The sequence below is a fragment of the Girardinichthys multiradiatus genome, chromosome 6 (assembly GCF_021462225.1).
Source record: "Girardinichthys multiradiatus isolate DD_20200921_A chromosome 6, DD_fGirMul_XY1, whole genome shotgun sequence".
Classification (NCBI taxonomy): Eukaryota; Metazoa; Chordata; class Actinopteri; order Cyprinodontiformes; family Goodeidae; genus Girardinichthys; species Girardinichthys multiradiatus.
Window position 1 is genome coordinate 10,100,854 of NC_061799.1, and position 27,980 is coordinate 10,128,833.

General features: G+C 39.7%; 1 protein-coding gene across 6 annotated transcripts in view; it reads left to right on the top strand.

Annotated features, from left to right (window-relative positions):
* Positions 1–435: 435 nt before the first annotated feature.
* tnk2b (tyrosine kinase, non-receptor, 2b) overlaps positions 436–27,980 on the top strand; it is a 67,407-nt gene continuing 39,862 nt past the window's right edge. For 5 of the 6 annotated variants that reach the window (XM_047367719.1, XM_047367711.1, XM_047367715.1 and 2 more), the window contains exons 1-2: positions 436–651; positions 9,044–9,249. Coding sequence is in view for 1 of the 6 variants with exons in the window: in XM_047367714.1 (XP_047223670.1) it covers positions 9,208–9,249 (42 nt within the window). In the remaining 5 variants the exon portion in view is untranslated. Of the gene's footprint in view, positions 652–9,043; positions 9,250–27,364; positions 27,874–27,980 lie in introns of those variants that run through there. The other variant, XM_047367712.1, reaches the window with a different exon arrangement.

A 27,980-nucleotide genomic window follows, 5' to 3' on the forward strand; every position in this document is an offset into this window, starting at 1 on the left:
TAAATATTATGTATTTTAACCCGAGCTGAGCCAGGAAAATACAAACAAAGCTGCAGAGAGTAAGGATATTTGTGTTGCATAGATTAGTTTTCTTTTGCATAGATTAGTTTTCTTTGTTGTGAAACGATGCTTCTTGGCAGCACGTCCTATACTTTTTACATTTAAAAGCATTTATAGGGGAACTATATGTAAACACTGGAATGAAACATTACAATGGACCTCAATGCAAAAGGGAATGTGTAAGTTAGAGAAGTTTATTTGAAGCTTTTTGCCAGCGGTATTACCTGAACGTGAATTCCTTAAATCCTGCTCCAATTCAACTTTAGGTCAGCCCGATTTCAACAAATAAACGAAAACAAAATTCAAGAGCAGGTTTCGTTTTGTTGCGTTTGTGGTGACACATCTTCATGTTTATGGACGATCTTTGTGTCATACTAAGCCTGCATAGAAGCGACGGCAGCGGGCAGAGTATTCAAACTCGCGCTGGAGAGCGAGAGGAGCATTGAACGCAGCAGAAACCTTTACCGGAGAACCTACAGCTTTCAGCGGGATGTCAGGACTTGCTGATCCGTAGCCGGTGTTTTGTCGGAGTGGTAAAGCAGAGTGGAGCAGCCGAAAATGATAATTAGAGCATGCAGCCGAGATTGACAGGTAGGAGTCATTCAAGAACGAGTGTAAAACGTGAGGAAACTTCCACCACCCACGTTTTCTCGTCATAACGTAGCTTTTCTGTTGAAAACTAACACGGAAAAATGCGAACGAGAGCGACGAGCAGCTAACCTGAGCGAGTTTTGATAACATGATAGCGACTGTTGGAGGCAGCAGGTGAAAGCTGCTGTCACCCGGGTTAGGTGAAACCCCACTGCGCTTGGCTACACAACTTTCCAGTAATGGAGCCGACTTCAACCTAAAGGACCTAATATGGTTACACCTAACTAAAGGAGCACAGGTGTCCCAGTATCCATGACAACATATACGTGAAACGCCCGTTTTGCCGAAACACGTTTTAATAGAAAATGCGAAAAATAGAGCAATTCTTAGCTTTGAAACACGATCAAAAATAGTGTGGGGTGACGTGTATTTTTGCGATATATTTTTCATATTTAGTTGAATGGAGCTATATTAGCCCCATTCGTTTTATATAGGCAGCCAATTTCTGCTGGAGTTTTCTCCTGGTGATCAGTTCACCTTTCTGGTGTGGTTGCCCTGCCTTGCATTGCCTCAAACCTCCATGTTTATTGATGTGATAGACCAGCATAAAGTAGTGCATAGGTGTGAACTTAAAAAAAAAAAAAAAAAAAATAGACATATGAAAATACTCAAGTGCAGTTGCATTCAGCCTCCCGAAGTTAATATTTCGAAGAGCAATCTTTTCTTGCAGTTGCAATTGGAAGTCTTTTGAGACTTACCTGCAGAGCTTAGACATTAGACCAACACTGAACATCGGCATGAGCAGAACATGCCCCTCAATGAAACATGGTGGTGGTAGTATCATGCTGGTTGGATGCTTCAGAGGGAACGGGGATGCTGCCCAGGAAGATGGATGGTGCTAAATACAGGGCAATATGGGAGGAAACCCAGCAGTACAGCAACTCTAAGCAGGCAGAGCTACAATAGAATGGCTTGGATCGCAACACAATCATGTGTTAGAATGACCCCTTCAAGGGTCAGCCTTAAATCCATTGAGAAGACATGACAGGATTTGATGTCATCCAGTCGGAATCAGCACGAGTTATTTAGCACAGTAGAATTGTTGAAAAAATCAGTCTCTAGATGTGCAAAGCTGGTAGAAATGAACGCCAAAAGCCTTACAGTTGTTTTTTGGAGTTGTAATGTGATCTGAAAGAAATCTGAAAAAGTTCAATGAATGTGAATAGTTTTGCAAGGTACTGTGTACAATATTTGGTATCAATATAAAATATGATTTTATCTATTCTTATTGATTATTTGACACATACATTTGGGTTTAACTTTCCTTAATGGAAGATGAAATTCTAAATACATTGCCATACTGTAACATTTTACCTTTACTTTATTATGTAACTGCACCACAAAGGGTCTGCATAAACGTGAAGTTCTATCATTTTCAAAAATAGCTACGCTGCCTTTTGCCCATTCAAGATCGGTTCACAAGAGTCAGGAGGGAAAGCGTCACACTCTCACTCAATCCTGTCATCACCTGTGAGGAGAAGATGCTGCTTGAAGCAGAGGTTTGTCCCTAACCCAGAGGGATTATTCCACTGTATACCTCCAGAAAACATGGAGTGTGTGCCATCTTCTTTGCCGACATGGCTGAATCTGTCACATCGGTGTGCACATATCACAGATGGGATAGAAAAATCCTCACCACAAGGAGTCATTTACGGTTTTAATTTGGCAAATTTAGACCAACAAACGTGTTCCATCTGCTGTCTGCATGCTGCTCCTTATCTCTCACTGTCTGCTTCTGCCACAAATGCATGTCTACTTGACTCTGCTCTTATCTCCAGATCTGTGAGCAGTCTGCAGTTTTATTTTCAACCCTGTGAGAGCCATCTGGGCATATCTATCCTTTTATTGCTGTAATTGGTTTTAAATGAAATTGGACTGACCCACTGTCTTTCAGTAGAGTCCAGGTCATTCTGGTTCAGCAGGTAGTTGATGAAATGACTCTGGGATTTGTTTGCTTCACGATTTTAATATGGTTATTGTTGTGTTAAAAAAAAAAAAAAAGAAATAAATCACTATCCCTTAAAATTAGCAGCTATACTGACAGTAAAACTCGCCTGTACAGCAGTTTTCTACCTGTTGGTTCAGAGATGGGTTGCATGTCAATAGCTAAAGGTAGGTTGTGTTTTTCTCACTGAGTGAAGCTGTGATGTGGTTGAAGAGGTCCCACTGCTTCTACTGGAGATGTCAAAGCATGTGTTCCCATCACACTCTTAGGTGTCTTGCTGCACAGGCTACCTGTGGGATTTAGTCAAAAGTAGAACTGGAGTAAATGGTGTGAAAAATGCTTATGAACTCAGTGGAAGGATGGCTAACATACAGAACCTTGCAAAACTATTTCAACCATTTTTCACATTATAACCAGAAACTTCATTTTATGTTATTGGAATTGTATGTGCTAGACCCTGGAAGTGCATATAATTGTGACTTTAAAGGAAAATTAGGTTGCGAGACATCCACATCAGCACCACACATGAAAAAGGCTGAATGCTTCAAATCTGAATGACGCATCTTACCTTCTTACTTTTGTTTTAGGATATGTTTTCTTGCCCTTGTTTACGCTTTTAAATCCTGCAGCTGCCTGGTTGCACAAACCATTCCGTCATGATTACAACCCACTGACCCAGTTTGACCCTATGTAGGTCAGCTGATCTGTGCCTGTGGCTACCTCTGTTGGCAAGTCAGGGACAGGCTGACATTAGCCACCCTCGCCACACTGGTCTTTTCACAGAACATCTGGAGACGGCATAAAGGCGCCTTAATCCTGCCGAAGTGTTCTCTGAAAGATGATATTACCTTGTAGAATCACCTGAAGCTGGTATTTCTGCTATAGGTTTTTGGGGGGTTGTCACCAGCTTTGCACATCTAGAAGCTAGTTTTTTTTTTTGTGCTATTTATTCTTTAAGAATAACTCAAGTCATATTGGATGAAAAGTGTTTTTGAGCATCAATGGTTAAGTGCTGCCAAAACCAGATTAAGTCTAGCACCCACCAAAAGGCTTGCTTACTGTAGTGCTCTGTACTTTGGTCCATTTACCTTCCTATCAGAACTGACCAGCTTCCTCACCCTTGCTTGAGAAATACATCCCTACAGCATAATCCTACCAACACCGCGTTTCACTGGGTTGTTTACAGGGTGATGTGCAGTGTTTGTTTCCTGCCAAATGTAGCATGTTGCACGTAGGCCAAAAATGTCAGTTGATCTCATCTGACCAGATCACCTTCTTTCACGTTTCCTGTGTCCCCTACACGGCTAACATTAAACTGCCCAATTGCCATGTCTTATTTTTAACGATGGTTCTCCTCATTTAAAGGTCAGATTTGTGGAGTCCAAAACAAATGGCTGTTATGTCAACAGATTCTTCCACCTGAGCTTAGGATCTCTGCAGCTCCTCCAGAGTCTGCTTAATGTTCTCCTTGGCTCACTTCCAGTTTAGCTGTATTGCTGTGTGTTGGGAGGTTTTCAGTGCAGCCGCGTCATAATATTTCCATTTTTGGATAATAGATTGAACAGAGCAGATCGCTGCCTTCACAGAACATCTGGATTCCTACCAAGACTAAATGAAGCAGGGGTTGACTCGGTTTACTAATTAGGTTACATCTGAATACAGCTGGTTGCACCGGATTTTATTTAGTGGAGGAAAACAGACTAAATACAAATAGACACCATAATTCTCAGATGTTTATTTGTGCAAAGTTTTAAAACCGTTTGTCCTTCTCCCACCAACTAACAATCATGCACAACAGTCTGTTGTTCCATCAGATAAAACCCATATAAAACAAAGTTTGCAGTTGTTTCATGAGAAAACTTGAAAAGTTGAAGGAATAGGAATGCTGTTGCAAGACATTTGAAGCTGAATGGTTCATTTAGTAACTAAAGTAAATAAAATCCAATATTTACGGCTTTAAAAATAGATTTCAACAAGTTTTTCATACAGTGCCTTTTAATGCTTTCACCTCATTGCCCTGCTGTTGTTTGCTGCACATGGGCCAGCAGTGAAACCAATGATTAGCCTGCATGCTGACCTCTCTCGCAGCCAACAAAGAATGGGCTCACAGCTACTTCTGCTTTCCCGCAGCTTTATCTTAGATAAAGCTTAGTTTAACTGGGAAGTTCTGAGGTAGATATGAGTCATGCTACAGAAATATTGTTGCTTGCACGTTCAGGTCAAAAGTGGGGGTGGAAACATTCTGTCTGTACAAAATACATTCACAGATTGGTACTGCAGAGCAGAATTTGAATTGACTTAATATCTGATGTCAGACAACTCTAATTTCATTACATGCCGGACGTTCCTTTAATTACTTAACTTGTGGGACGAGGCTGACAGTCATGAGACATAAATGCAATATAACATATTTAGAGACAAAAAGTCAGTCAGGCTGTTCCCTCTGAGGGCAGACGGGCAGGGCACAATTTTTTATGGCCATATTAAATTATCAGTGCTGAGTAAACCTTTAGGTCAGTGTTTTGACTTTTTAGACTTTGTTGCTTCTGCCTTTTTATGCAAAGTCATGTTAAATGTATCTCTAATTGTTTGGCTTTTGAAGGGTTTTTCGGGGGACAGGTATATCTAATGTGTCTGTCTGTCTGTCTGTCTGTCTAAACAGATATATATAGCTGATAGACAGACTTGCATTGAATTAAAGTAAATAGGTTGCATACCCTGAGGTGTGTCGAGGCTTGCAGATAGTTGAGCTTTAATTTGTATTCTGAGCAACTTTCTTCCCCAGAAGCAGGGGAGACGATATACATTTAGATAGTAATTGTTTTCTTTGCCCATGATTTCCAGTTTTAGACATCTTACTGTCACCTAATCAATTATAAACAGAGGACTGATCATACCAGAGTGAATGATTGTAGTGACTCCTCTGAGAGAAAATGAAAGACCCAGCACCTTCTCCTCAACATGTTGAAACGCTTGTAGAGATAGAGTGTGGTTACGGCTAATTGGAAGATGTTGGATGCGAGGAAAAGCTCTGTCAGTACTTGCTTAACGCCCAGCACTCAGTCAGCAAAGCCAGAGCGCTGCCAGATTTCTTCATTTGCCAATTTCCCAACAGGAAGTCAGCCCGCAGGGGTGTTGGGCCACCTTCCTGCATGCGGAGAAAATATATCAAAACACTCGATGACTCAGAGCCACTCAAATGGTTTAATGTGTAATCCCAGGTCTTCCTGTTTTTTAGAGGGCAGTGTAACGGAATGTTGTAACTGAATATGTTTATTCAGCAGGTTCTCTGGCAGATCATAAACTGATATTGAGATGTTTAAAATGAATTAAAATAAACTTTAATTGTCATTATATAACAAAAGCTAAACTGAACTGCAGAAAGGGCACAACACATCCGTACCATGTGATGGAAATCAAACAATCCGCTCCTTATGATGCTCAGGGCTGTGGTGTGGTGGTCCGGGTGACTAAAGACACCCTGCAAGGACTGGTAGAACCACCGTTGGCAGATCTAATGGAAGTACTGTACATTTTTGTAGGACCCTATCAGTATCACGTCATTGTTGAGCGTTTTTTCTTGACATTTCTCATCTTGTAGCTGTTTTGTTGTAGATCTGCTGCTAAGTTTAAAACAGTCCTTTTTCCATAACCCTTGTTTTCGCAATACACCTGCTTTTGACTAGATGACTCAACATTTTCTTTTGAAATACCTTGGCAGACAGATGAGTCTACAGGTGACACTACTAGGCAGGTTGGTTCGATTCAGAAAGTCATTTGGAGCCCAGAGCTTCTTCCATCACATAAAAAAAAAACTTTTCCATCTTAGTTGTCGGGCTTCTGTTCCTGCGCATCTTACATCAATGCTTTCTCACTATGAACAAAACAGTGACCAAATTGGCAGTTGCAGTTAAACATGCTTTTTTGCTTCTATTGACACACAGTAGTTTTCACCAGGCCAAAGGGAATAGTTAAATAACAGGAGAAGATGTGTCAGAATCTTGTATGTAATGTCATTAAATACAACTTTATTAAAACAGTTAATTAACTGATACCCATCAAAGAAATCGTAGGAGCATAAACAACTTTTACTATAGATTGTAAGTTGATAGCTGTTGCTAGTATAGTAGGAAATTATTGGGACGGATAGTAGTGATAGTAGTCAATCATTAGCGTCCTTAATCTTGTTCTTTTTTTTTTTTTTCTTTTAAGGACTCACAACAAAACTTTGTGTGTCGATATGTTTACAAGCTAAAGTAAAATTGGGAGTAAAATGCGGATGCATTTAGTCAACTGGAAACAGTTCAGATTTTTCAGTGTTCGATCTGCTGATTTCTGGTCTGAGCCGATCAAGTGAAAAATTGGCTGACTTTCGTAAATGGTTGCAAACAAGACGCGAAAAAGCAGCACGCATTTACTGAAGGGGTTAGGTGTTACTCACTGGGGATGATGCTCATCTGGTGTGGTATATCTGGAGTGTTTTAAGAGGCCCTTTGTGTGTGTGTGTGTGTGTGTTTAGCCTGTCTCGCTGTCTAACGGCACAGGGTTTTACGTGCCAGGGAAGGGATGAAGCAAAAACCTCCCTCTGACGGTTACATAACAAAACAATCTGAGACCCATTGGCATTGGGTGGTTCTCTCACGTCAGCAGCTGTGTTCAATAGAACAACGTGTTGCTTATGTGAGGTTTGTATGTCAATAAATAATTGACCGCAAAGTGGCTGTTCATCACTTAAAAGCTTCCTGACTGTAAACTTGTGCATTTCTGTGACTATTGCGTGCCACGGTTCACTTAGAGTGCTTACAGTTGCTGGTCCCTTTTCTCCCAAACAAAGGATTCATTTGTCAAACATGGGGGGGGGAGCTTGGTGTTTCTCCTTGTTGTGGGCTTCTCCTCTGACACCGAGGGTTCCAGTCAGCTACATTACTTGGTGGTGGGTGGACTCGTGTGTCTGAGCGAAACCAATTTGTTTCATTCACTCTGTGCTTTCCTGGAGAGGGCCCCTCAGGCATTCCGGTCCCAGCCTCCAGACCTAAGTCAGAATAATGTCAAAGTCACTTCACAAAGCTTGAAGTTGTTTCCGGTCCCAACGCTGCTGTAACTTATCATTCAGCTGGGCAGAATGGGAGGTTCTCAATTGTGTTTTCAGGATTTGCTTTCTGAAATAACTCATGTGGGGTTATATTGTAGATGACGTGAGATTATTTAGGATGGTCTATTGGTCTACATTTTATACTTGCTTTTTCCCCAGGAGTAATTAAAAAATGTATAGACTAACTACATTAAAGTAACTAAACTCAGTTCCATATTTTGCATATGTTTAGCACCTTAGAAGCATTGCAACACATTCTAATGATTCAGAATATGAAGAAAATGCAACACCTTGGGACTAACAGCTTCACAAAAATACAAAGTAGCAGTTCTTTGCTATTACTATGTTATCAGTTACATAATAAATGTAGGTGTAGTAGTTTTGGTAAAACACATCTGTCCCATCAGGTTCGTTAGCCATGAGATAATGTTATCACAATGAGCGGCGCCTTTGCAGGTAAAAGTGATTAAAATAAATCAGAAGTTAAGGGTACCAAAATGATGGATCCTAATCAATCGCAAAGGGAAAAAACGGTCTGATCAGGTCTGGGCTTGTGCTGGTAAGTTTCTCATGATGTGATAACTTTGTGTAAAAATACCATCATTTTTACTCGACATATTAAAATAAACATCCATAAAAACAATGTAGTTTTATAGTTGCCTGCTGCTGCTGCATATTTAAGAAGAGACGTCCCTTGTTTTTCCACAAGTAAAAGCTTTTCAGCGCCCACCTTTATGACAGTAAAACCTGAAATCCTGTCATGGGTTTAGATTTTGGTATGCCACTGAGAGATTATCAATGCACTCCTTTTGAAAAGCTTGAAAACCTTCTGGAGGCACACCTGGAGTATTAGATCCAAGCATGGGTCTCTAGAAGATTCTCGCGATATGATAATCTTGAGTAAAAGGTACCATGGTTTAAAGGCAGGGTATCTATTCAAAAATTTCAAACAAAAAAGCAAATCTGCATCTTTTCACAGCTGCTGTGTGACAGTGGTGCAGTGCTGGATTGTGACATGTTTAACTGAAGCATTTTCATCTCGGTGCATCCTTATTTTTAGTCTTATTCTATTTTCTAAACCATAAAATCCAAATTTCAAAAAAAAAAAAAAATGCTTTAGTTTTTTTAATCCAGCTCATTTTGGTTTTTCAATAGTTAATGGTTAAAACGTACATTAAAATGAAAAATTATCTAAGTTTGTTCCGACCCTAAAGATAGTGAAAGGACCTTGTACCTCACTTTTGAATCAGAAGTCAGTTTTAGCAACTCATTTTCTGTCCTTTTATCTTATCAAGGCATTTCCAACCACTATATCTCCTGGATTTGTGTTCTTCAATGGATGCAGAAGAAATACTGTGGTCGTGCGCTGACAGCCTGGTGCCATGAACCTGTAGTTCAGCTTACCTCAGCGGACTGCGGCTTCATCTCAACGTGAGCGCCCAGCGTCCAATCAGAGCAGATGCTGAAAGAAAACAAGATTTCTGTGGCCCAAATATTCCAGGTATGAAGCTTAAGTGCATTATGTACACATAAAACATGGTTATATATTCAACATATCTGACAGCTATCAGCACCTCTGTTTGTTTAGTAGGGTCAGATGTAACTGCATGCTATGTTTACGTCAGCCAATGCTTAAACACCCACTTGTCTTTGTGTATGTGACACTTTATCTGAATTACCTTCTGTTTGCTGTCCCGTGTGTGTGTGTGTGTGTGTGTGTGTGTGTGTGTGTGTGTGGAGATCTCAGAACAGAGAAAGATAATATGAAGTCAGGAAAAGTGAGAAGGACATACTAGATTTGTAGAAAAATATATATGATTGGCTTAGTGACTCTATGTTAACTGTTGGGCTTTTTGTTTTATAATCAGTGGAAAATAATCGATGTTTATTACTAATTATTTATTCCATGCCAGGGGTAGCAATTAAAGGCAGTTAGGGTGTATTCACAACTGGAAAGTCCTTGATCCGCTTTTTTGTTCTGCACCATAAGCAGACTTGTAAAAAAAATGTTATTTCATTTGGTGCGATTTGCTTTGACACTATAGTTTTTGTTGGGGAACTATAACTTGTAAACAAAGCCATGTGTTTAAGGCTGGCTGCTCCCATTGGACAGAAATGACCAAAGCGGGACAGGGCACAGACTCAGAAACCTGCTAAATATGCTGAACACGACCACATTTTTGTGTGTTTTGGTAGCATTTGGCTTACTGTATATGTGCATCTGACCACATATTGAGGAGGCACCGTGTCTCCTCGCTGCTCCAGGTTTGTCCACGGCTCATTGTTTGAAGCCTCCATGCAGTAGTAGCGGCACGGAAGGGCTCATTTTCCTCCCATGATGTCTGGCTCGTTACGTCTAGAAAGGCATGTTTCCTGTAGTTGGGTCGGATCGAGGCCGGTTTGTACTCACAACAGGAGCGAAAAGAACCAAAGTCCGTTCTGGACGCGGGACGTGGCCACCTCAAGAACTGTTTGGTCCAAACCAGGGTTTACATGAGTGTAAAACCATCCTCTTTACCCAATGTTTTTAATGGCCTTCTTTAAATGCTTTGTCCTGCTTTTATTTCTTTTGCATTTAATGGCCTCAAGACTTTTATTTGTGGATTTTATCTGCATTTTAATGTCCCTGTTTTTAATTTTTTGTTCTTCTATCGACTGTAGCACTTTGAGATTTTGTTGAAAATGTAAAGTGCATTACAAATAAAATACATTCTTATTTTTCTTCTTATTATTGTTCACACATGCACAAAAGGTCCAGGCCATGGGGGGGAAACAAGCTCTCGTCTGTTTAAAGGGTAGCAAGCGTGGCAGGTGTGAATACACCCTTAGTTAATTCAACTGGCCAAATGTATTACTGGAATGCACAGCATGAATGTATGGCATTTTATTAGCCTACCAAGGATCGCATCCAAGTTCTTTGTATTTTTAGTATCTAAAAATATTGATATGAGGCGATTTGATACTTCATGCAGTTCTACATAAAACACACATGGGAAGGTTTTGTTTTGAAGTTTAAATTGTAGTAAAGAATGTGACAGCTTCATGAGAATGTGACTGATGTGCTTATTATTACAACTGGGTTTTCTAAACAGGGCTGCATGGTTGATTAGCAGAAAATGGCCAGTTTTACCAGTAGCCTTCAGAGATCATCTAATTAGTAAATAGAAACTTACCAACGAATGACCATCCACCTTACCTCACTGGCCAGGCAAGGAGAGCATTAGTCAGAAAGGCAAGAGGCTAATGGTTAGCTCTGGAGGAGCTGCAGAGACCCACAGCATAGGTGGTAGAATCTGTCGCTAAGTTGTTCACTCCACAAATTGGACTGTTTTTGGAAGAAAGCAATTCTTCAAAAAAATGACTTGAGAAGTCCTGTTTGCAGTTTGCCACAAGCCATGTAGACATCTGTAAATATGTGGAAGAAAGTGCTCCGGTCAGATAAAACTAAAGGTAAACGTTTTATCCTTTATGCAAAACACAGCGTGGTAGAAAACAAACACTTCTCATAACTTTGAACACACCATCCCCACTGCGACACATGGTGGTGGGAGCATTATGCTGTGGGATGATTTTCTTTAGCAGGAACATGGAAGCTGGTCGGAGTTGATGGGAAGATAGACAGAGCTAAATGCAGTGCAAAACTGCGAGGGATGGGTCTAGATCAAAACATATTTATCCGTTAAAATGACCCAGTCAAAGTCCAGAATCTATGGCCAGACCTTGAAACTGACGATCACAGATGCTGTCCTTCCAATCTGCCTGAGCATTAAACATTTCGCATGGAAGCATGAGGAAGCATTTCAATCACTTGATGTACAACACCGATTAAGAGAAAAATGACTTTGCACAGGCCAGCTGAAGTGGAGGGTGGTTCTATGACGTACTGACTCACAGGGGCGGAATACAAATACATGAGGTAAAATATTTAAATAACACATGTTTTCCTTCCAACTATGTGCCACTTTGTGTTTTTCTGACACATAAATTGCTTTATGGCTATAACTTGGCCAAATGTGAAAATCTTTGCTAGGTAAACTTTTGCAAGGTGTGGTTATGCGTCTGTGGGGCCCTGTGATAGACTGAGGGTACCCTGCTTTTTGGGAAATTCACCCTTGGAGATGGACACCAGCCCCCTCCCATGAACTCAAGTATGATTACATAAGTATAGAAAATTCACTGATAGATGTACGATTGGCTAAACGTTGTTTTCTGCAGCTTCTATAGTAAGAGAGTAATAACTCTGTAGTAATACAAACAACTTAAAGTTAGGTGGGGTGTTCCAGACAATATACCAAAATATTGTAAATGGTTTGATTACCCATCAATATTACCGGGGTTTATTTATAGTTGGTTGGAAATGAAAATTATTATCTCAAATCATTAGTCAGCAGTTTGGTAATAAACTGCAATCGGTCAACTTAGGATATTGAAATTAGGATAAATACCCTGGTGGTAGAGCAGGTAATAGTAGCTTTAATGCATCCAACACTCCAGTAAAATAATTCTCTCTGGCAGCAGAGTGAATGTAGACCGACAGGGAGCAGATGAGTGTTAAGGTACTAAGTGGAAGTTGATGGGTAGGCGGATCTCCCAGAATAGCAGCGTGCTTTTTGTGGTGAGGGCCTCAAGAGGCCCAGACAGAGGAGAACATGGAGTAGAGTTAGCCTCTTGGAGTCAAAGTGGTTACGTGAGTGAGAGAGAGCGTTGTGTTATTTTAACCACGAACGTTTCACAATCAACCCCCCACCCCTTTCAACCCACCGTTGGGGTTTGCAGCCATTCAACTTGCTCCTCACAGTCACTTTCTGTCCTCCTTTCATTTATACCAGGGGTGTCCAAGGTGCAGTCAATTCAACCACCAGCACAGGTTGATGTAGATGAAGACTTTCTATCTAATTATGGAAAAATTATTACATATTGAAACCGTACAATGGAAAATGTTAGGTACAACACAATATATTTATCTTTTAATTACAACTATTTACATTCTCTTTCATTTTTATAGAAAAATGGATGACCTTCTTCTAATGACTTTTATTCCAAAGCAGATTTTGTTGCACTAGAATCTGCAAAATTTTAATACATGTTTTAAACTTGACAATTTTGGCCCAGGTGATGAAAAGTTTGGACACCCCTGATTTATGCTGATGTTTTCTCTTTTGGCCAGTGTCCCTTCTCATTTCTTTAGTCCTCCCAGCAGATAGACGGCCATTGTGTTTCAAGCCCCCCTGCGGTGAAGTGAGCTGTGTGTTGCCTTCCGGTGCATTGTGTGTTAGTTGTGCTGGTAATGCATCAAGTTTCCTCAGTGAGTGTCCCTGTAATAGATCGCCTTGTGACACTGGCATTTTAGAGCCTGTGGCTGAAGGGATGCTTTCATGGATTTAATTTCAAGCTAAAAGCTCCATAAAAGTGTGAAAGTGTTGGAAATAAGCCTCAGTACAAGGCCATGTCTGCTCAGGAGACACTGTCTAATTATATGTCTACTTTAAAGAAACATATTATGTTATCTTTGCAGATTGTGGTAGGTTTCATCATTTGTTTTATGTTTAGTTTCCTTTTTTTAAAGGACATTCCAGGATGCACCACAACCCATGAATACAGCACTACTGAGGAAGGAATACACTCACTAGCCTCGTTTGGATATCATTCTTCTAATATCTGTTTTCTGTCTGTTTTCTCTGCCTTCCCAGCCTTCATTGTTTTGTGTTGGAGATGAACCAATCAGAAACTTGTGCCTGACTTCTGATCTGTAATTTTTAAAGCTTTGACTTACTAATATTAATTTTAGCTGATTCCTGTTTCCCAGAGTCACTGGGAAACAGGATTTTACAAAATTTGAAACGCAGACAAGATAATTTTGAGTTGGCATTTTACCAACACTGCTCATAACCCTGAACACACCATCCCCACAGTAATGGAGTAACGCCACCACCGTGCTGTAAAGGTACTTTTTCTTCAGCCAGTGGATACGAAGGGAAATGGTGAGCAGCTGAAAGCTAGCCATCCATTGCAGTTGGCACTACCAGCCTTCATAGAAAATAGCTTCTCACAGCCTTCGGTCTTCCTGACGTCTTGTTTCACTCACTGATGCTGAACATTGCTAACCTTTAGTTCCTAAGTAAGAACTTCTAAACCAAAGAGTGTTGGGGTTAGCATAACCTCCTAACTCCTATACAGTGTCTCCCCTCTGAGAATGCAGCAAATCTAACAAACTGATTATAAGAAGCCAGATTTTTCAGATTTTCATTTCAGATAGCAATATTGGTACTGCATGTCAAAATGTATTTCATGGCTGTTATTGCATTATGGTATCGATTGCAGTTAACCTACATTTACCCCACTTTTCTGATGCTTTTTCATCATCATGACATCTACTCCTTTCTCCTTGTGCTTTAGCATGTGGTCATTGAAAATCTAGATCTGTTGTGGGCATAAAGGTCTTTAAAAGTCCATCCTACAGACCAAAAATATGATTGGCAAGCAGGTTTTGAATGCATAACACATGAAATGTAATAATAGCCTAACCAACATTCCATCTGAGCAGTCCTTTGAGATTGCAATATTGGACAATTTTATACGGCAATTTTGATACAAATAAACAGTCTGTGCCTCAGGAAGTAACTTGTTTTGTTTCAGCTTTTATCTCATGTGTTACTCTGCATCATTGCACTCTCTTGGACCAGAGGACCCGTTTACACATTGACTACACCCACACACACACACATGCAGAGTAGAGGATGATGATGATGAATTATTTAGGACCCTGACTTTACCATACACCAAAAGAATCAGAATCAGAAGAAAACTTTATTGCCAAGTAGTGTTTCACATGTACGAGGAATTTGCTTTGGTGGTAAGGTGCTACACATAGACAAACATACAATTGACCTAACTAAATGTGGAAATATGTAGTTAAAAACAAACAAAAAGTTGTGTAGGAATGTTATGTTATTAAAGAGTTTCAGTGTTTATATTTCATGCTCCAGTAAACACTGCTGCATGCCAGTATCAGTACTCGGAGGGCGTTTTTCAAAAACTCGTACACTTGACAGCTCTAGAAGTTACATACAAACATTATAGATAATTATTAACCCCTAACTTCACTTTTGAGGAATTCTCTGCAGTTCTTACCATCTCAGCTGAATTTGTTTAGGTTTACAGACTAGTGAGTTCAAAATTTGGTCAAAGTGTGTTTCTAATTTGTGTTATTTTTCACAATAAACAATGTATTTGCATTTCTCTGTGAGGGAGACAGTGTTTCTGCTGATCAATTTAAACTAAACTAATTTATTTATTTTTACATTTTTGCATTTGCTTTCATAAAGAACAAATTAATCATTTCATTGCTTTTAAAAATCTGCTTTCTAAGGGTTCAAATTTGCTTCTCTTTTATGCTCTTAGACTGCCCCCATGTGGTCAGATAACGTAATTAATACAGGAAGGGTAACTTAATTCATAGTGTTGGGTATTACTTCATCTCATGAGCATATTGGAACTTCCAGGAAGCTCCCATTCTGGCCTGCCTTGGCTAGAGATGCAGTGGTGTTCACCCCCCCTTTAAACCTTTCTGCATTATGCCCTGTTATAACCACTAACTTCAATTATTTTTTATCGGATTTTATGTGAGAGACCAAATGCAAAGTAGTGTCTAATTGTGAAGTGAAATGAAAATGATACAATCTGAAATCTGAAAACTGTGGCTTGCATTTGTGTTCCGCCCCTCTAAGTCAATACACTGTAGAGACATTTTTTTGCTACCATTAAAGATGCAAGTCTTTTAGGATATGTCTCTACCATTTTTGCACATTTAGAGAATAACATGTAGTTCCTGTTCTTCTGTGCAATGTTAATCTTTCTCCACAACAAAGGCCTAAAAAGTTCAGCTTGGTTCTCATCTAACAGGAAAGCTTCTTCAACATGTCTGGATTTATTCTAAGCAGCTTCCCTGGCCATGCTGAAGAAACTCATCCCCACAGAAAGATGCTGCAACCAATTTCTGAGGGGGTGTGTTCAAAGTTATGTGCATATCTGATTTTCTGTGACACATAGTGTTTTGCATGAAGGCCAAAACATTTAACTGTGGTCTCATCTGAATAGAGCTCCTTCTTCCACATGCTTGCTGTGTCGCTAACATGGCTTGTGGCAAACTGCAAACAGAACGGTTTATGGCTTTCTTCTAGCAATGGATGTCATCTTACCACTCCTTTCCATAGAGGCCAGGTTTGTGGAGTGCACAATTAGTGTCTGCCTTGTTGACACTAATTGTAATCTCTCACCTGTGGTATGATTCTCTGAAGCTCCCCCCGAGTTACCATTGGGCTTTTGGCTGCCTCTCTGATCACTGCCTCCTGTCAGACCTGCCATGTTGAAACGGTGTCATGGCAAAATTAGTGTGTGCAATATCGCATTTACAAAGGACTTCTTGGATACAGTATTAGGATATATTTTAAATGACATGTGTTCACGCTCTGCATATATGTGACATATTTATTCAGTTAAATGAACTTTCCATTATGCCCTCATTAATCGCATGTCTTTGAAGGCTGAGATGCTAAAGCTCTTTGAGAGTGGTGTGAACGTTATGTAGTGGTAAAGAAAAAAGTGCCAGAAAAATGAGGAGTAATTGATGCCTCTGTGGCAATTTACGGCAATAGTTGCACAATGCAAAGATTTCTTGAAATCGTGCAGGCATAATGTTGTCATAGGTTTGCAGTTGTGTTGTACTCTGTCCTTTTTAGGATGATGGACTGAACAGAGCTCTGTGAGATGTTCAAAGCATGGGATACAACTTTATCCCTGTCCTGTCTGCTGGGTTCCTTGGTCTTCATTTTTATGCATAAAGTAATAAAGAATGTGTTTTATTTTCATAAATAGAATCTTTACTGTAAAACACCCCTGTGTCACATGTTGTCCAAGCTAAAGGCAGGATTTGGAGTGTGTTCTGATTGGCAGACAGCAGGGTCAGGCACGTGTGCTGAAGGTGTAAAACATGGAGTCATTGTGGTCAGTGTCCCCTCAATGTCACCACACACACTCTGCAGCGAGATGTGTGTCCAGGTACTGAAACAAAGGGAGCTTCAACTTTGGATCATTTGCATACATCATCACTTGTGAGTTTGCTGAAAACAAAAACACAGATTAAAAAATGGGGGTCCTAATCCAGGTTTATTTTCCCTTTAATCCTGTGAATGTCCCTGCTGCCCCCCGTATTTCCACCTGTTTAGCCTGCTGGGTTCAGAGTGTGCAATCACGTGCCCCTTCAATGTTTCCTAGAAAGTCAACATGAGACTAGGATTAGATAGTGTGAGTATGTATTTGTCTCTCATTCTCTCTTAGACACACACACACACACACACTCTGACTTTGTGTCCTTTAGTTTCTGACCTTCACCTTTGTCCACATAGGATTTGTACAACGTTCCTGCACCTCTCTGATTTAGCTCATGTGAAAATCTTTCTGTGAAAGGAAATGAGGGAGGATTTGTGATGGATAAAAATTTCTAAGCTGGTTTGAGACACTGAGTAGATGGAAGTTATTAGGAGGTCTGACTCTGACCCTTCTGGCATCCAGTTTGAACCATCTATGAAGGGCACCCATATTTCCTTTTATAAATTCAAAGTTTTCACTAAACCTAAGCCCCGCTTACCTCTAGTGGTCTTTATTAAGAGTTAAAGTGATGTTGCAGCATGCATGTGAGAGGACTTTTACTATTATTTTAAGACCAATGCTAAATGATCAGACTGTAGCATGTTATTTTAGTGATTAGCATAGTTAAACTACTTAACATTATCAAATAATTACACTTTTCCCTCACTCAAAAAAAGACAAATATGGCTGGTTAGAAATATATCCAGTTGCAAAAAGCATGAACCGTCATGGTGTGGAAACCAAGCAGCAGACTGACTATAGGCTGGCTACCACAGCAGATGGCCTGTCCAAATAAAGCTAATATCACCGTGTTAGACTTTCAATGTTCTATTTATAGAGTAGCACAAAAGGTTAATAATATGCATAATGAACCACTTAAAATGTTGAATGTTGAAACTGGTATGCACTGTGACTGTCATACTGGTGTGTACCCACACATCATATGTTCACATTATTTCTAATTCATTGGAACAAATTTTTTGTTTGTTTGTCTGAATTATAACCTAAGCTTTAATGAGGCCAATAATTAAAAGTTATGAAGTCAGAACAGGCTACGTTGGCCGCGAGGTGCAAACCAACATTACAAAATCTGAAACACTTTTCCAAAGCTTGAGACAAATTCACATTTTAGAAAACAAACAAGATCTGAAACACCTTTTACAAGTCCCGAAACAAATTCACAATTGCGAAAACCAATTTACATTTCGGAAAACACTGTAACACACAAAACATTTACAAATGACATCTAACGGAAAGGGAATGTACCAACTCCGACACTGACCCGGAAGTGATAAGGGGTAGTGCTCATGGTGACCCAAGATGGACAGCAATCGAGTGCCATTTTGCCCATTTTGAGGCACAAATATGAGTAGATTAGAGCGGTTTTGTTTTTTGTGTGGTCAGGAGAATCTGAGCGATAGCAGCTCAATTCGTGGCAGTAGCAACTAGAAATGGTACTTCTGCAACTGCAGGGTGCAACAGGGTGCCAGACCAGCTGTAAAAGATGCTGCCACAGTGGCTACCATTGTTTTTGCTGAAGCAAGTGCTAATTATCAGGAAATGGGTTGTCATCATTGTCATTAGCTATTGACTGTTATTCAGTAATTACTTTCAAATGATGATGTCATTATTAGTTATTATTTAGTAAACAGTGTTAGACCCATGATATAAGGTGGCTGTATTTATTGGAGATGGAAACTATGTCATAAATAGTATTATATGTATGGATAACGTGCTGAAAGCATGACGAAGAGACATTCCACAACCAGTCGTTTTATTATAGATCATGAATGGTTACTGTGATGTTACTCACAGAAAATAAAAATAAATGATTTAAAAACACCCCGGGTCTCTGTAGAGTCCCTGGCCATGAGGGTGCCAGACCAGCTGTAAAAGCCTCTACGATGCTGTCACAGCGGCTGCCTCTGTTTTACTGCGGACAAATCAGCCCTCACGCTGTTTTGTTGCGCGTGAAAACATGAATAAAGACATTGGCGCTTGCTGAGATCTTAGTGAAATCAATATGTTTTAAATGAACTGACTCATGGTGATTGATGTCATTATTGCTGTTTTTTATATTGGATATTTAAAGGTTCACCCGCGAATCTATAGATATAACATTTTATTATTGTCACTGTTTTATGTGGTCATTTGTGTGTTCATTTGAGAATGTCTGTTTATATTCCCTAAGCTTCCTCACATATTAAAATAAAATTGTTTCCAGTGACCAGTTTATCTTCAGGTTGACAGAAAGACCTTCAGATGTCACTCACCAAATTTCACCAACATCTGATATGGAATTTCAAAATTAAGGAAAATAAACATAAATTATTTTTAAGGCTTTTAAGTCTCTGTGTTTATTGCAGCAACACGGTTTGTTTCCAGTGATTACTGTCTCTTCAGGATGACAAGAGAACACTTTCAGATTCCACTCATCGAATTTCATCAAGATGTAATGTGGAATTTCAAAATTAAAGCTCGACTATCATTTACTAAGTTGCCGCAAATATTCATGATATCCTGTTTTATTTTCCGATCATTTGTGATCTCAGTCTTCCTTAACACATTTTTCAAGTGCTATCTGCCACTGCCACATCTATTGTAGTCCATCATCTAAACAACTGAAGGGGTAGTTCCGAAAACAGGGGCAAATGCTGCTCGATTGCTGTCCGTCTTGGGTCACCACGAGCCTTCCGATCACTTCCGGGTCAACGTCGAAGTTGGTACATTCCTTTTCCATTAGATTTTGTCATTTCTAAAAATGTTTCGCTCGTGTTAGTGTTTTCTCAAATGTAAATGTGTTTTCTGAAATCTCCTGTTTTTGCAAATTTCGAGACTTGTAAAAGCCTTTCACATCTTTTCACATCTTGTTAAATTGTTTTCTGCAATGTGAATTTGTCTCAAGCTTTGTAAAAGTTCAGATTTTGTTGGTTTTCACCTCCCAGCTACCATAGTAGGCAATAGGCTGCCTTGACCTGGAAGCAGCTGCTTTGGAGGGATCGGTCTCACCTATTTAACGTTATGTTTTTCATTCTTTCATACTTGTAAAACAATGAATTTCCTTCCAGTTGTCGGAGTTAGTCCACACCTTAAAGAGTTTTGAGAAAAGAAATGAACAAAATGCACATAAATCTGTTTTACATTGTTAAACTTACTGGTATGTTAATCATGCAGTTCTGGTTCTGATGCTTACCAGCCAGGTACAGAGGCCAGTTTAACACTTTTTCCCATCTGTTCCCCCAATAATAGACAGTCAGTTCAATAGAATCTTCATGCAACAATTCCCAAACGCTTTGTGAATATTTATACAAATTTTTTGCAGATGTGGCAGCATCTTCAAATATCTAAAACTCAAAGGAAGCTGCAGCGCCACCTCCCAACATTGTGCACAGACGCACCTCTCAGCTTTTGCAGCTTCCTTAGTGGGATATGACATCACTGCTATGTCAGCAGATTCCCAGAAACACTGACCTCAGTACAGCTGCGGCGTGCCTTTGGTCCGTATGAACTGCTTCCTTAGAAAAGCACTGTAGTGTAACATCTGGGAACGGTTGTGGAGCTGTGGGAGGGTGTTACTACAATGACGTATAAGAAGCAGTGCCTCTGTCTCAGAGCGATGTTTTTAAGTCTGCAGCCAGAACAGAGTGTGTCGAGGCTTCCTCTGGTGTCAGTGCAGAAATAGGTATGTAACTGTTTTAACTTGAACTGTTGTTTTAAGAAATATTTTGTGCAGAAATCGCAGTAAAGGAATATTTGTACAAGTTCAGATGGTAATTAGGATCATTTTCAAGTGCCAGTTTGTTTTCGGTTTGGGTGACTGAGTTCCATTAATAATATTAAAAAGAATTTAAAAGTATTTTTATTTCAAATAAAGCTGCATTTCTCAGCTACAGAAAAAAAAATCCACTTTATTTACAGTAAAGTACTGCCAACTGGGTCCTGTTGTATGTTTTGTAGCATTTTGATTATACTAGAAATTGTAGAAAGGAAATTATATTTAAAAAAAATGACATCAATGCAACAATTACATTGTAAATTTAGTTTTGTCTTGTCTAGACGAAATCTTACATTTAAAAAATACTGTCTCTATACATTTATTTTTTTGTAATAGGGTTATATAATATTTTCAGAAGACTTTATATTACATCTCTTTTCCTTCGATTATTGTTCTGTTCCCCATTAGTGCCAGTTGAGTCTTATCAAATCAATGAACGATATACTGCTGGTTCATATTATTTATTTAGTTCACAAAATCAAATTTCTTTAAATTAGACAATGAGTCAAATATTGCAATTACTAGATATGCTGCAATTAGAGAATCTGTCTTTTTTTTCCAATCAGTGATTTAGTAGAGCTCTGACCTATAAATCATCTTTTGTTTAAAGTAAAATAAAATAGGTTTTGTCTTTCTTACAAGATTTAAGAAAAAGTTGTGACTGATCATAAATAATTTAAATTAGGACCAGAGGTGACATCACACCTTGTGTGTGTGTGTAAGAGAGAGCAGTCGGTGTTACACAGCTCAGCAGTTGAACAGAATTTCACTATATTTTAAAAACAAAGACAAAATATTTGCACATGTGACATTTTAAATTGTCTGCATCTTAGTGTCTTTAACAGTGTCTGTGTGTACTCCCAGTAGAGGTAGAAGATTCTTGTTTTAACTGGGAGATTTCGGGAGTTTAGGTTGGTTAGAGTGGGAGTTGGTGCCTATCTCCAGCAGTCATTAGGCAAGGGGAGGGGGACACACTGGACCCATTCCATCAATGGGCAACTGAGTCATTCAGCAGAAACAATCGTGCAGACACACGCCAAGGACAACTTGGAGTAACCCACTGGACTGTGGAAGGAAGCCATAGTACCTGCTGAGATCCCACTTACTAACAGGGAGAACATGCAAACTCCATACAGAAAGATCCCAGGCCGGGATTTGAACCCAGGACCTTCTTGATGCAAGGCAGAGGTGCTACCAACTCTGTTATTGTGTGCAGACCCTTTTCTATGTTCAGCTTCCTGTTATGGGCTGCTCAAAAGTACCCCAAGGAATGGCTGACATGCAGCTTTTTTTGGTTGTTTTTTTTCTTTAACCTTATGTGCTTTCTCAGACGTCACTTTTAAGCTCACTTTGAAACATATGTTTACTGAAAGTAGCTAACTGAGCCTGCCTCCTGGAGAAGGTTAGTGTCTACACTGATGGGTCTTGGCACGTTAACCTGTTAGCTTTTATGAGCATTTACTGATCGGAGCAAGATCAGGTTTTTAGCTTCTGACCAATCACCAATCAAGCCGGTCAAGGGTAAAATCATGACTTTATGGCCACCAACAGATTTCTCTGTCAGCCTTTGTAAATGTCAGTTGTCAAGGCATGTATGAGACTGGCACTGGCATGATTGGTATAAAATGTCCTGTGGCTGACCGCGTCTTTTAGTACCTGACATTTTCGGTTATATAAAGGCCAAAACTGAGGGATGGCAAAGGGCTGAAATGACCACAACCCATACTTTTACTTTGTAGCATACCTTTTTACTCAAATAAACAAATATTGATTTTTGTATACTGAAATTCTGAAGACAACTGTTTGAAACTTTAAACCTCAATCAGTTTTCGTTTCATTATTGCGATTTTATTAAAAGCTGATCTAAATTTTGCATTGGAGGGTTTTTAGAAAACCTTCAGACAATAGACTCCTGTCTCCAAGCAACAAGAGGAGTTTGAAAGCCTTTATAAAGGAGCATTTTGAAAATATATTTACTTTTAAAAATGTCTCGCTCAAAAACCTAATTCATGACCCTGATTGAATTTCCACTTAACAAAGCTCACATAAGTAGACTTTAGGGATTTTTTCCCCCCAACTTCTGGATAAGAGATTACTGCTGCCCCCAGATCCTGAGGTCTACCCACTTACAGTCATAAAGAGACAGGCAAACAAGAGACCCAGAACTTAGTGCTTCTGGGGTTTGAAACGTTGATTTAAAGGTAGGGATTTAGGCATCATGTGATACTTGGGTCGGTAACGGTGTCTCATTACACCCACAGCCTGTCTGGTGGGCTTCTCCCAGAGCTCCATCATGAAACTAGAGAAGGCGTTTATATGCTTTAACAGGCTAAGTTTTACCATTCCCTAGCAAACGATTTGTCTAGTAGGGTCAAATGTTGAGAACTAGAGGAGGTCCCTGATTTAGTTTTTTTCCAAGTGGTTTTCCAGGCTTCTTAAGCCGAGGTTGGGAAAACTGGTCTAAAGTTTGTTCTCAATGCTGGAAATATTTTCTTCTTTTGATAGAGACAAATGTAGATACATCTCACAAAATATCTACCTTTTGATGTTTTAGTGTAACATAGACCTCTGTTTAAATGAATAAAATCTGTGTGAAAAATACACCTTCAGCAATAGGGGTAAGTGAAATAATTTAAGCAGCTACTAACCTGCCCTGTAGAGGATGTCCAAAGATCATAACACTTTCAAAAGGGTCATATACATTAACACAGTATATGAGGAGAAACACCTTATACCAGCATGCTGGTGGAGGACTGATGAGTTTTCTAGAATCAAGTGTAAGGCAGTCGGTGTGATAGCTGGATCATCATCATCAACTTAAAACGATCTGAATCACAGGTGCAAATCTTCGACAGAATAATGATAAATAAACCATCAATTTGTTCAAATCCTGCATTAACCTTTCATATTCATGCAGTGCATGCTTAGAGTAGTTCAACAACCGTAATGGACTATGAAATTACTGTAAAGAAGAGTCTGCCGTTATTTTTTTCACAATGATGAGAGACTTACATTGGTCAACAGAAGTGTACCACTTAAAGATGGCTCTGTGCTTGGAGCCAGCTTGTGTGTTTAAGATGTAGGAGCATGAATGTCTTCTTCCTTCTTTTTCTTTTAGAAATTCATCTTAAAATTGTTATAGAGAAAAATGACCATTTTAAAACTGTCTGGATGTGGTGTAGTAATAATAATAATAATAACGATATATCAAGCTCAAGTGATACTGGGTTCATGGAAGCGAGACAAGATTTCTGTTTTGGGGAAGACTGCAAATCCTTCTTGGTCAGTTTTCACAACTGTTATACAAATTCTGTACAGTGTTTTAAAGAATCTGTAATCAGTGTAAAAATAATCAAGTCCAGGTTTGACTAGCCCATTTATTGGAGTTTTCAGGCTCGTCTTAAGTTCAAGGTTAAAGTTAGGTGGCAAAAAATTAAATATGGCTTATTTTTGTGTTTTCAGAAAAAGAATAAAAGTTAGTAGTTGTTTTTTTTAGAGAATCTCTACAGTGTAGAATTATTCAGGTTTGATCAGTATTTTAGATTTTAAACTGCAGAACCCCCTTCAGCAGCAATAATATAAAGTTGTTGTGTTCTTGATGACATTTAGTATTTCACACCATTGGAGCTGAACTTTAGCCCACCCTTCTTTATAAAAGTGCTTCAGATAATTCAGATTTTCAGGCATTTGTTTCTTCACAGCATTTCATTTGGTTTAAGGTCTGGGCTTTGACAGGGCCACTGCAACACCTTAATACAGCTGATGCGATCGGACAGATGGCACTAAATGATTAGTTCAATAACCTCAAGATGATTGGTTCATCTGGTTGCAGATCGTCAGCCCTCCACCACAGTGCTTAAAAGTTGTTATGAGGTGTTTGTGCTGATATGCAGTGTTTGGTTTTCACTAAAGATTGCCCTGTGCATTATGGCCACATATCTTTTCTTCAGTCTCATGTGTCCAAAATATATTGTTTCAAAACTTGTATTGGTTTTTTCAGAGTTCTCCTAGCAACCTTTCCAATCAAGACACACTTCTTTAGTTTTTCTAAATGTGCTTTAATTGACTTGAATTTTAATTCAGCTTTAACATTTAACATGCTGATGCCCTTCCTCCTTGGCATTGTAAGCTCCAGAGCAGCAACCTTTTAGAAGCAGCAATGATGGACATAGACTTTCACATGCAGTTTTCCCCCTTTGTCTTTGGTTTTGTGCAGTTATTGTGAGATCTGAGTGTTTTTGTTAACTTAAATAATTTTCAAACCTCAATTCATATTATTTTTGTTGTGGTTGCATACTGGAAGAGGGGGCACTTTCTATTTCACACTGTAAAGGCTTGTTTTTCCATGTGTAGATGAGCATATCTTTGTTTGATGGTGAACCATTGTTTGTATTTTTGTGAATGTTGGCCTCAAAAAAGCAGATTCTTCCACAGTGTTTAAGTGAGTTTGTGAAATGAGAGCGAGTGTTGTTCAGTCAGCTGCAGCTAACATGAGGACTTTAACATGGTAGGATAGACTTGGAAACAGAGCAGGAAGAAAACACACAAAAAACACCCGTTGTTTGGGACAGGAGATGGGAACAGATAAAGGAAGATATACACTGTGTCCAAATTCAGGGGCTGCATCCTTCAAAGGACTTGTCTATATAGGCCGGGTCCTTTTAATGGCCGCAAAAACCCCAGAGGCAGTAGTGATTGGCTGTGAATTTGGATGGTGTAGCCTTCACGTCGATGGTGTAGTCTTCACGTCTGTCACCTAGCAACCGCGACACCGTAAAGCACAGAGTTGTGAAGCCATTTAAAAATGGAACTTGAACGTTAACCACTGTCTCCACTGTAAATAACGGCATGTGGTTTTTATTTATCTCTTCATGTATATTCCTTATGGCTTAAACGAAAGAAGACAGCAGCTTTGAACCAAAATGACCGACTTCTTGTGGGGTTTGGACAATGGGTCCAAGAGACTTTTTTGTAGGTCTTGAGAAGTTGCATATGTATACCACATTTCATAATTCTCAAACAAAGCATGGCTTGGAGCTGGTTGTTTTAGTGCTCTACGGGGTGCTGTTTAGAAATTGGGCCACGCTCACCAATTATTTCACTAGGTATCTTTTGGGGGCTGGAATAATATCAGTCATATTGAATTTGCTGCCGGAAGAAAAATTTGGAAATTGAAGGTAAACGTAAGTCCATGGCGTGACGTCGAACTTCACCACTCCACCATGGCCACACCCTCCAGCCAATCCTCTTTAGTACTGGAGACCAACTTAGATCATCTTGTTATCTGTCACTGGGGACAGTTTCATGTTGAATAGGTGACGGGTCAAGTATGGACCTTCCAAAGTAAAACATTGCACTTCCTGTTCTCAGGGAGTGGGGCTTTCATGATGTCAAGATTTGACCATTGAATATTGTTCCGGGGCTGATGTGGATCTATACCAAAAGGTTTTGTGTCTCTGCGACTTTCCTTGTAGGAGCTATAACATTTTTGTTTTTTGTTTTTTTGGCGAGATGTCGAACATTGAGGTCTGGCTCCGCCCCTTCAACATGCTTTAGATCCTCCATCCTTTCTGAGCAAACTGACCAAATTTCAAGTCGATTGATCAGAATCTTTAGTTTGATCAAATTTGGGCACAGCCATAGGCTGATGAGAGAAAATTTGAATGCATCACTGATCTTAAATTTGGATATTTTTTTAAACAGAGCAGGTCATGTTTATGGGCACCACTGTTACGGATGTGTAAGACTCCTTCAAATGAATTAATCTGTTGTTGAACCTTATGAACATTTTTAGAAAACTCTGACGTTTAATTTGAGTGCATTTATTGAATGAGAAAGGAAATAGTAATTTTGTAAGGTAACTATCCAGCAAAGTCAAAAATGGGCCTCTGCAACACATTTACACCCCAGGGAACCAAAACCCATGACTTATACATTTGAAGTTCCTAGGAACTCTGATCAACTTGAAAAATTAAAATCTGAATAACAGATATTTTACAGGTACATTTACAGTTTTCTTCGTTATAAAAAAAAAACAGAAAAAAAAGTGACCACTTGTCAACCAGTGACAAGTGGAAAAATGTTTTTTTTCATTAATACCAATGATTTTGTTTCAAAAAAATTAATAAGGAAAATTTTTCTCCACCAGATAAATGCGCTCAAATTAAAGTGGGGATTTTTAAAAATATTTCAGTGTTGGGTTATGCTACAGGGGTGCCAATAAATGTACCTATATCTGTATATGTTAGAGATTTTTCTTAAGTGCAGCAGTGCAACTCACAACACAACTTTCTAAAGACCAGTAGGCTGGGTGACATGTGCACATTGTTCTTTCATGCTGCTTTCTCTGCCATCCAGATGTCCACTTAGTTAGCATCCAGATGGCCTGGATACCCTCCCTGTAGAGGAGAGTTGCTTTTTGATGCACACACATGCACAAACACACACACAAAGCCGCATGGCCATGTTTTTTCCCTCAGAGGGAAGATTAAAACCCCTGATTAGGACTCCCCCGCCCACCCTGCATCTCGCTCTCCTCTCTCCTCTCCTCCCGTCTGCCTGTCTGGCCCTCATTGGTTCCCTCTGCAAGAACCACTGCTGAGTGGATCACTGTGACTGCAGGACGCCAGAGTGGGGAGCAGGTGGGGATTGGTTGACGTTACCACGGTAATAGAGGAGGCAGCCACTCTGCAAATCATTGAGCTAAAGCTGAAATGGGAAAAAAAAATATGTGGACGGATGCGGAAAGCAGGTTAGAGGCTGGGGGAATGAAAGGCGGAGAGGAGGGGAGAACACTAACAACAACAACGAGGGATTAGCCATCAACTGTTAGTTGGTCGATTTAGGGCAAAGCTGTGTCAAAAATCCCCCACCAAACCCCAGGCGTCATCTTCAGCACTGAGCTGCCAGTTTAGAATCCTGGGATGATCATAGATGAACCAAATAACGCAGGTGTGAAAATCTAAACGCAACTTTGGAGGGACATTGTCCCAGTCCGCTGCTGTGGTATGTGTGCTGTCGATGAGAGAAAGGCGAGAGGCTGACCATAGTGATGCCTGTGGCCTGGAATAATAACCGGGTAGAGAGAGGGAGTACCGCTGGATTTAAAGAGCATGCGTCAGCACTACAAAAGAATGCAAGAGAGTCGGTGAGAGAAGAGCTGAGCATCATGGAGACAGCTTGATGGACTGAAGGATGATAAAGGTAATCTGCTGGATTCATCACCTTCTGTAATCAGTTGCACCCTTCAGAAGCTTCCAAGACGAGTGGGTGAAAAGGATCAACTCTGGAGTGTCTTCTTCATTACTCCA